The sequence below is a fragment of the Antrostomus carolinensis genome, unplaced genomic scaffold (assembly GCF_000700745.2).
Source record: "Antrostomus carolinensis isolate BGI_N321 unplaced genomic scaffold, ASM70074v2 scaffold37210, whole genome shotgun sequence".
Classification (NCBI taxonomy): domain Eukaryota; kingdom Metazoa; phylum Chordata; class Aves; order Caprimulgiformes; family Caprimulgidae; genus Antrostomus; species Antrostomus carolinensis.
The window spans coordinates 16,320-26,794 of NW_010288342.1; the positions used below are offsets into that span (position 1 = coordinate 16,320).

The following is a 10,475-nucleotide window of genomic DNA, read 5'->3' on the forward strand; positions in this document are numbered from 1 at the left end:
GGGGGGTTGGACTGGATGATCTCCAGAGGTCCCTTCCAACCCCAACCATTGTGTGATTCTCTGTGTGTGTGAATTTGGGAAGCATCTTCCAAGCTCGTTTCTTGGTGTAAACATTATTCCTCGGTGACATTTCATACATTCCAAAAGTCGGGTAGAAATCCTGTGGTTATAACAGACCAGGTGGAGAAGTGTCAGAGGAAAACAGGAGAGCGTATTCCAAAGTATCCTGCATGGATACATACATGGAAAAGTGCATTGCAGATGCCTAAGATTTTTATTTAAGAATATTAAAATGTCCCAGAGAAACGCTGCCACTGCTGCTTTGTCCCTGCAGCACAGCTCAGCACAGCCCTCCTTCAGCCCAAGTCATCTCTACGGCTGTGTTTTTGTTTTGTGTTGCCCTGGTTTTTGTAAAAACACCGAATAGGTTGAAGTTTATAAATAAAGACAGAATTAAAGGCAAGTAACTGAAGTGTCTGATGACAAATCCTGCCAAAACCTGATTATTTCACTTGATGTCACGCCATGTACTGCAATCAAATGTCTATACTTACAGATATCAAAATTAATTTTATAAAGAAAGAACTGTTGTTTATCTTCTGGAACACTGATGTTCACTTTAAGTAGATTTAAACAAATTCCAACATAAACATCTTCAAATTTAATAGGTTTGATATGACTCATCAGTTCATAAATCCTCAGAGCCAGTTTTCCATCCAGTATATAACCCATCCCGCTGCAATAGGGAGGATACAACCTGAAGGGATATTCATGGTAAGAGATGTATGTTTTTTGGTAAAAGCCTCTGTAGGCAAAGTTATCTATGAGAGGATAACCAGTAAAAACATTTTCTGAGGAATTCAGCTTCAGAAGAAATTTTACCAAGTTACCAGTGTTGATGAAGACGTCGGCATCGGTCTTCATGAGGAACCTCACGTTGGAACAGAACTCGCTGACCCACCTGAACCCCATGATCGTTTTCAAGGTGAGATTGTTGTAAGTGTCCAGAAAATCTTGGCCAATTATGTCACCGTAGAGGAGACTTTCATCTTCTACCGACAGCTCTGCAGCGTTGTCTTCTCTTGGAGTGTCCTGACCTAGTAAGAACAGGGTTAGAATGCGATGGCCCCACCAGAAGCTTTGAGATCCCCATGTTATCCTGATGGCCTGCCTGGCCTTCACATCCTTCGGACGTGAAGACACCAAGATGACTAGAAATGGATTGATGTCTTTGCATTCCGAGCGCTCCCTCAGCGTGAAGAGGTAGTGCTGCTTGTAAACCGGTTCGTATTCATAGAAATACATCAGGTTTGTATGCTCAATCACAGCGTTGGAAGAAAAAGTCATGATGTACCACATGGTTATGACAGAAAAGACAAGGAGAAACCAAAAAGTCCATTTTAATGGTCTCTGATACATGACACAAACTGCAACTGGGCAGTAACTGCTTTGCAGAAGCGCGTCAGTCACCTTCAGAATATGCACCACGAGTTCTGAAGCGTGTTTCTGGCTGAAAAAGAAAGGGAAAAAGTAGTATTCAGAATGCTATTGTTCAAATATTACCTTTTTCTTACCTTGCCTACAGTGTCAGTTGAAAGCACGCTGTAATATAATGAAGACAAATCCAAGACTCCAGCTGTTAGATACACCATGACTCAATGTTGGATCCTAGAAAACAAACAGGAGCAGAACATTGAGCTGCTACTGAGCACAGGATGGATGGAAACCTCCACAGCTTTCACCTTGGAAATCTCCCCTACACAAACCTGATCTCTGCCAAAGATCACACGGCAAGGGTTGTGATCCCAGAGACTCCAACCTCACAGAAGGAATACTGTGCACAAAATCCAATGGCTGCAAAGCGCTCGGCAAACTGATGTTCAGAAGTGTAAAAAATCTGTAATTTATTTCAAAGAAAGGCAGTTCTACTCATTTTTACAAGCTGGAGCAAATCAGCCAAGAAAGCAGGGAATAAAGAGAAGCACAAGCTCTTCACTGTGAGGGTGGTCAGACACTGGAACAGGTTGCCCAAGGAAGTTGTGGCTGCTCCTCCCTGGAAGTGTTGAAGGCCAGGCTGGATGAGGCTTTGAGCAACCTGGTCTAGTGGAAGGTGTCCCTGCTGATGGCAGGGGGGGTGGAACTGGATGATCTTTAAGGTCCCTTCCAACCCAAACCATTCTGTGATGCTATATTTCATCCCTTATTTAAGGGCTGAGCAGCTACTTGATCCAAATTGACTGAATAGGTGATGAGGGGAGATGGAGAAAATCAACTTCCTGAGGAGCTGCAGACATGCAAACACAAACCTGCCCTGACAGACAGACTGAGCTCTGGCACTGCCCAAAGACATGGCTACTCCCACAACAGTAGACAGCAAGCATTTACTTCCTAGTAAGTGCTAATTAAATCAAGTGATTTAATAAAGGGGCATTGCAACCAACTGCTATTTGTCATAGCAGCTTTACAATTGACCTAACGGGAGCGAACGAGCTTCAAATCTTTAAAGAAGTTTTGTAAATTCTTCTAATATTTCCCATTTAAACACACAAGACACGACAAAATCCTCCTGCTGCTTCCACCGATCGAAGTTCTGAAGAAGAAAGGATCCCAGCTGCATTATTGTCACAAAAAGTCTACAAAAACGCAACAGATTCGCTCGGCTCCACCAGATAATGCCACACAAACTGAAAAGGGCAATTGGCACCAGAGATGGAGATGAACCAAAGGCATTTTGGGGTTCAAGACACACATCTTGGTCCAACCTACAGGGCAGGTACCCACAAACCCCCGTGGAGTCCATGCTGAAGACACTACTGCAGGGTCAGGACTAGATACTCGTATCAATACATCCTTCCAAAAAGAATCTCAGTCCTGTACCCTCCATTTAGCAGTGCTTCCCTTCACTCTATTTCTTGAAAACTACACACACTGTGTACATATATTAAATATCTTTAAGCCAAAATAATTACAGTGTCTTTACTGTGGGAATTCCAAACGATTTCTAATGTTTGCAGTAATAATATTTACCCAGTACTGTAAAATATCCACAAAGTAAAGAGGACGGAAGGATCAATCTCACAACGCAAATAATTACTATTTAACTTATCTTCAAAAAGATCACTGCAGGGAGTCTAAATGTTTTATATGAAAAAAAAAATATCCAAAAATCAATATAGCACGCTAGAATTTAGGGGAATTTCATTTGCCAGAGCCCACCTGCCTTGTGTTTCTGTGTATGATGTGAATTTAAATTAACCAGCCTTTAAAGGAAGCATTCAGAGCCAGTTTCCTCAGCAATGCACAGCACATCACTTAAAATGTATTAAAGCTATTTTTATACAAATAGGTATTTAAATAGAAGAATTTCAGACTGATCCCTCTCAAAGCTGCATCACTCCAAAAACACTGCACGGGTAGTGGGAGTGAATCCTTCATTAAAGGTACCTCACCTAACTGCAGGTGGAGAAGTGAGTTTTATTAAGAATTTCTTAACCTGACTGATGTCCTAACTTATAAAAAACATAGAACCTCAGAAGCTTTATGTTGATTCACTTCTTTTTCTCCACGAGGATTATACATATGCAAGTAAAACAGAACAGAAGTTTGGCAAGTGCATAGGGAAGTATCATCGGGACTGTTCAAACTGTATTTAGGGAAGCTGATTATAACCATAAAAAACTCAGATTTGCCAATCTGGTATTTTCTTCCTGGCTTTATGGGGGGAAGAGGAGGAAGCTCATTCTTCTCTCTTTCTATATAGCAACCTGACTTTCATACTGGAAGTTATATACCAGTGCTTATGTATTTCATTTTATATCAATAACATTTCTCAGGGTTTTATGATCAATTTTAAGTAAAAGCATATCAAAGTTTGATCATTCTTGACTACCTAATAGAAAAAAAAAAAAAATCTGATTATAAGGATTTTGATTCTTTATGAACAGAAAAGCCTGATGACATTTTTGAACAACAGATTCAGAGACCAATGCCTGATATGCTACGTAATGAAAAAATCTGGGAAAATAAATCACTAATTTAGGTCCTTTGGCTACACTATGCAAAACACAATCTTAAAGCTTCTGCATCCTCACAAAAAGCCTGCACTACAGGGCATCTCAGACAAGCACTGTAAAATGCTGTTTTACTGGGTGATTTCCGAAGAGCTTGGAAGCCCAGTCCCCACGAAACCTGCTGTTCTCTTCCCTAAGGTCACATCCCCCCAGCAGTATGCTGAACTGTTGTCAGACTAACATAGGTTCACCAAAACATGGCTTTTATAACGGTCATGGGGTAGAAACTACACTCCCCAAAACATGAGACAGCTCTTTCTGCAGTGCTGAGAATTCAAAATACAGGCACTCATCCTGCAACATCAGGAAGAGCAGAACTCTTGACTTCAAACACACGCAGAAAAGAATGAAAGGGCAAATGAAAAGGGAAACTCTAACCACAGCCTTCCACAGGATGATCTCCCTCTCTTCTTATTTCAAATGCTTAAACCAAAATAACAAGGTTGAAGAAGCGGGGTCTGAAAGTTGAGCTGGCACTTTTGCTCGGAGGAGGTGGAGTTGCAGACCTTCCAGCTACGCTCAGGAGAGGTTCCCCATCACTCCCAGTCAGTTTTTACCTTCCAGTTGTACTGCAGCAGCACAGGACGCGCGGCGGGAGCAATACCGGGTCAAGAACTGCTCCTGTCAGGGAAATACTTCCATTTGTTTCCAAGCTCACAGCCTGCTGGCACCACACAATAGAGTCTTGAGATTATGTTGACTGATAAAGCTGATCAACTTTAAAACAAATGTAGGAAAACACGTAGTGAGCATGCTCTATAGTCATTTTAGACACATTTCCTCACACTCTGCTCTATTACTGAGTGCAGATGTTCTTGACAGGAAAAAGGTGGCAAGTTTGCATATTCGTTAAAGTCTAATAATTACAATAACCACTGGATAGTCCGATTTAAAGGCTAAAAAAACCCTGTATTTAACACGTTAGATGTACAGAAAAATACTTGTATTTTAAAATGCTACCAGCATAAATCATTTGGAAATATATTACTGTTCCTGGCTTCTCATTTTCTTCCTATGACTTACTAATAATAGAAACTAGAGGAATTTTTGCAAGATCCCGGGCTATGGTGATTTAATATATCTTTTAATTTATTTTAGATAACCTTTAACAATGACCTGCTCTCACCTCTACTGGCCCAAACTTATCTCGATTCTCCGCTCTAGGCAACTTGTCATTACATGGAGATTAATTACGAGGTAACTGCCCAAGAGGCAGAATTCATTCCGAAGAAATGCACTTTTAAATTTAAAGCCATTGAACTGTTTTCTATTAAAAACAGGCACAGAGCGGTACGTTGTACCCACACGGGAGGCTGCTCTCCCCTCAGCGCCCCTGGGCAGCGCTCGGCCCCGCCGCCTCCCCACAGCCCGTCGGTGCCCGCGGCTCGGTCACGGCCCCTCCACCCGCCCTCACAACGTTAAAGGGCGGCGGCGGCGGCACCACCACCGCTGTGCCCTCCCGGCCCCTCAGGCTTGGGATGTCTCCGCGCCCGCTCCCCGTTACCGTTACCAGGCGGGGCAGGGAGGGGAAAGGCGGTACCTCCTCAGAGGAAGGGCTGCCCGAGCTCTGGGCAGGCAGGGGCCGGCTGGCCGCGGCGGTCACCGGGTAATACCCGCCTCCTCCTCCGCCTCCTGCCCGGGGACGCAGCAAATGGCGGCCATGGGCTGCCGGCCAGTCCTTGGCAGTGCTCTTAAAACCCCGGCCGGTGCCTTTTGAAAACCACAGTGCGGGTAGGAGAGAGGCTGAAGTTTCAGGAGAGAGGTTGAAGTTTCAGGAGAGAGGTTGAAGTTTCAGGAGAGAGGGTGAAGTTTCAGGAGAGAGGCTGAAGTTTTAGGAGAGAGGCTGAAGTTTTTGGAGAGAGGCTGAAGTTTTAGGAGAGAGGGTGGCGTTTTAGGAGAGAGGCTGAAGTTTTAGGAGAGAGGCTGAAGTTTTAGGAGAGAGGCTGAAGTTTTAGGAGAGAGGCTGAAGTTTCAGGAGAGAGGTTGAAGTTTCAGGAGAGAGGTTGAAGTTTCAGGAGAGAGGTTGAAGTTTTAGGAGAGAGGCTGAAGTTTCAGGAGAGAGGTTGAAGTTTATGGATTCCCAGGAAAGGAGATAGGCATTTCCAAATGGAAGGTGCACTCTCCCTTCAGCTACCAGAATTGATCACGGGCAGGATTTATCCCCAAAGCTTCTCTAAATTATGACAAATTACATTTTGTCACGTTACAAAAGCACCCAGTCGCGGTGGGAATATCCTGTGTGGACGACTCCATAGTTCACATAAACCTACATAGTTTACAAAAGGTTTATTGTGCAAAGCTGGAGTTCTGATTAACTGATGGTCGAGCAGCTGTTCCAGTTTTATTACTCTTTTGAGTTTGGTTTTTTTTTTAAACTGAACATAGAGGCAAACCCCATACAAGCAAGATAGCCTCACCCCGGCAAAGCAAATACACCTTTGGACAAATCCAAGGGAGATGTTTCATTCTTTTAAACATTCACCTTTTGGTACAAATACGGATCTGGAACCTGCGTGCAGAAGGCTGCCTGGCGCTCCGTCTTGTGCTGCTGGTTTGATCTCCTGCTGGTACACACAGTCCAAAGTAAGGCAGGAAAACACAACTGGAAGCGGCTCTGGATCACAAAATCTTGCTCTGAACCAAATTCACATTTGACTCCGGTTACAATTAAAACTGCAAAAGCAGGGAGTCTTCGAAAGCGAGCTGTTCCGTCCTGGAAATAAATGTAATTAGCTTGTAAAAACTCAGACGTTGCTTAATCACTTCTTTGAAGTGATAGTCTGATGTAATAAAATAGCAGTTGAGACCGTGAATATCGAACGCAGTTGGAGCAAACATAATCTTTAAATCACAGCACGACCCGGGGACACAGACCATCCATCCGCGCTGTCACCGCTCGCACAGAAGGGAGGGTTTGCCCTTGATCCAGATAACCATCTCTCAAGGAAATGGCGTGCTATTTTGCAGGGAATTATGATTCATTTGACTGTGTTAACAATGTATTTTGCATAGCTTCCTGTCTCTCCATCTTTCGATTCATTTATATACATTATTTATAAAGAAATGCAAACATTTTCTTCCCTGGTTTAATACATCATGACCTGCTCCTGAAAGAAACCCCACACATAATCTATACATGTTATTAAATACGAAAAATGTACAACAGTGAGTATGTCACTGACATCTTTTGTTGCCCCCAATTAGCTCTGGTATAACCCTTTTAGCTTCAAGAGTAACCAGAATATAACTTGTCTGTCAAGACCAAGGTTTATTTTATACAACCCAATGTCGTCATTATCGAAATGATTACCCTATCAGTCAGCAGCTCATTCGGCCAGAAAACCTTTACATCTTTTTGCTGATTATGTATTTTCTGAAGCACAAAGACAAATGGTCATAACTAATATTAGTGCATCTGTGTATAAGGGCAAATAAGTATTGCAATACTCAGAATGCACTGGACCAGCCCCATGTAGGTCTGCTGACAAAAAAATGGAGATTCAATATGAATTAAATAATATTAGACTATTTTTTCTTTTTTTCTATCTCCTCTTTTTTTTAGTCTACTATTTAGAATGCTGTAAAAAAAAAATCTTTTGATTGAAACTCAGTTACTTCCCCCCTTTTTGTTTCTTTCCTGAAGGAAATCTTGATCATAGATCAGTGGGTGACAATAGAATAGAGCATAATGAAGCTATTTTTAATTTCAGGTAGATGAATCTCAGTAATGACCCAGATCATAAGACGTGTATTTAGTCTCCACTATGCAGGCTGCAGTTAAAACTTGTTCGTACAGACATAACTCACCAAGTTATGGTAATCAAAGCAGCCAGCTTCATGCAGGAGTGGGCAGAGGAGTGACTGATGGAGCCGGAGGCCGGCAGTTAGAGCAGAGCACATTTTCAAGTGGAGTTCTCTTCTAGTTTGATTGAGTCCACGTGCCCACATAGAGTCACATCAGAAACCTCTGGAGATTAATTTGTTGCTGGGAGATGAGATGCACCCCTAAATCAGGTACTTTGTCATTCTGTGGATTGAAAAGTGCCGACAAACCTTAAGATTTCTCTCACTGCCTGTGTTTGTATTTTGTTTCTTTTCCAAAACGGATGCAGCAGGGATCATAAAGGGATTTATCTCAGGGCACGCACTGAAACAGGACAGACAGCTAGCGGTTCCCTGGACCATGGGATTAGGGATATAACCAGGATGCTGCTGGTTCAGTACACACAATTTGACAAGGTAAAGAGTTCTTAAATGGTCATGGAAGTGTGGTTGACTGTTCAGACACGTTCACAGACTGTAACCTTTGCGCCTGTGACCAATTGGTACGTTACTCATAGTTGTGTTCCACCCACAGGCTTGGCACTGAACATTACACCTTCATAAATTCTGTTTGCGTATTATCAAGTTGATAAAAGCCAGCGTGTGTTTGTACCGAGCTTTTACTTACTGTTCATAGCACAAAGCTGCTTCTTCCCCTTCCTCTTCCTGACTCTCTGTTCTTCATCTCACGGAGGAGGAAATAACATCTTCTTGGGAAAAATTGGCTTCACGGAAGAGGGTGAATTCCAGCTTACTGGAGAACACTGAGACACAGATGGGCCTCCAGAACACCAAACACTCCAAAATCAAGCAAGCTAATATACTGATGTTAGGACTTGATTCTGCAGGAAAATCGACACTGTTGTACAAGTTCAAGTGTAACGAGGTGTTTTTAACAATTCCAACAATTGGCTTTAATGTCGATATGATTGAAACCGGGAAAGATCTTACACTGACGTTTTGGGATGTTGGAGGACAGCAGAAAATGAGACAGGTTTGGTGCAATTTCCTGGAAAACACAGATGGATTGCTGTACGTTGTGGACAGCGCTGATAAGCGACGTCTGGAAGAATCAAAGAAAGAATTTGAAGTCGTTTTAAAGAACGAATTTATAAAAAACGTACCAGTTGTCGTGCTAGCAAACAAGCAGGATTTGCCTGGAGCTTTGAACGCTGAGGAAATCACCAGGAGATTCAACGTGAAGAAGTACTGCAGTGACAGAAATTGGTATGTACAGCCCTGTTGTGCTCTCACAGGAGAAGGTTTGTCAGAAGCTCTCCAAACGCTAACTGCATTTGCAAAACACTACAGCAGATCCAAGGAGACTTCTATGGTCTTTAAGGAAATCAAAACACTTTAAAATGTCTATTGCCAAATTCTGGTGAACTTTCATCAATGTATTGTGTTGGACAGACTTAAATCTGAAAATACTGGATTCTGGAGAACTCTTAGAAGTAAATATTTATAATGAACTTCGACAATATTAAATGGCACTGTTATACCTGCAGATGCTTCTGAGATACTGCTCTGCAGCTTTTTAGCAGTGATCGTGTACTCAGGGTTATTCAGATCAGCAATGTGGCTGTTGAATGATGACGAAGGTGGAGCTGAGCTGCTGAATTTTAGCAAGGGGAAACATAATAGGTGAGCAGTGCTTAAAATGCTTAACTCAAGTTATTTTATCAAGATGTAAAATAGTCAAGTCCTTCGTTCAGCAAGAAAAGCAAGAGATAAAATGTTGTTTCTTAATAAATGCTCCATGGATGTATTTGTCATGTAAAAACAGAGTCGTTTTAGAGCTTAAACTCTTAGTTATGTACAAGAGAACTGATGAATCTGAAATCCTTGTTGGATATTATTGCATTCTAGAACCAAGTACTCCAGATTTTAACAAACAGGATCTGCTCGTCATCAAGCCACAAACAAAACTGAGACCCAGTGCAGGGTCTGATGTCCCTTTGTTACAGATTTCCATGTTCCAGTTTGTTTCTGTGCTGTTCATTGCTGTCCTTAGCCAAGAGCAGAGCGATGGAAGGCAGCACGAGATCAGTCCAGCAAAGTGCTGAGCCCCATTGGGTTTGGGGTGGGGGATAAAGGGAGGAGGAATTTGGGGATGGGCTCCTTGGTTGGTTTTTTTGGAGATCTTGATGGATCCTGTCCTGCCTGTACTGAAGCCACCTGAAATTTTGTTACTAATAAATTTAGGTTTGATTAAATTTGACGTAAGCAGCACAAAATTACTAATTCCTGTTACTACAGTTTGTAGAAAAAAAAAAATTCCCAGTTAAATTTCTGTTCAGATTTCCTGATTCATGAAGGAGTGAATTAGTATTCTGAGTGCTGGTAAAGCAACAGAGGATTGATAACTAGAAGACTAATTGAACTGAATCAACCATGAAAACAGTTTAAACACTAAGGCTGAAACGTTAATAGGGCCTGCTCTTTTTAAAAGCAAGAGAAAAGAGAGCATCTAATTATTGGTTGTACAGTCCCAGAAAATCTAACCCAGTTATTTCTGCCTTCTTGAGCAATGTCTGCAGAGTTGGGATGTTTGAATAGATAGCTGGATATTTTTTTTCCCTA

At 42.1% G+C, this 10,475-nt stretch overlaps 2 protein-coding genes across 2 annotated transcripts; one reads left to right on the forward strand and one right to left on the reverse strand.

Moving 5' to 3' along the window:
* Positions 1 to 453: 453 nt before the first annotated feature.
* On the reverse strand, positions 454 to 1,419 carry B3GALNT1 (beta-1,3-N-acetylgalactosaminyltransferase 1 (Globoside blood group)). The gene has a single exon (XM_010166389.1). It carries the CDS (start codon positions 1,417 to 1,419, stop codon positions 454 to 456), a length of 966 nt encoding a protein of 321 aa, XP_010164691.1.
* A 7,248-nt stretch (positions 1,420 to 8,667) lies between these two features.
* Positions 8,668 to 9,252, forward strand: ARL14 (ARF like GTPase 14). The gene has a single exon (XM_010166411.1). The coding sequence runs from the start codon at positions 8,668 to 8,670 to the stop codon at positions 9,250 to 9,252; it is 585 nt and encodes a 194-aa protein (XP_010164713.1).
* The last annotated feature ends 1,223 nt before the right edge of the window (positions 9,253 to 10,475 follow it).

Bases quoted from the DNA above. Each gene is read 5' to 3' on its own strand.
- B3GALNT1 (XM_010166389.1), bottom strand. From the start codon at position 1,419: ATGTATCAGAGACCATTAAAATGGACTTTTTGGTTTCTCCTTGTCTTT.
- ARL14 (XM_010166411.1), top strand. From the start codon at position 8,668: ATGGGCCTCCAGAACACCAAACACTCCAAAATCAAGCAAGCTAATATA.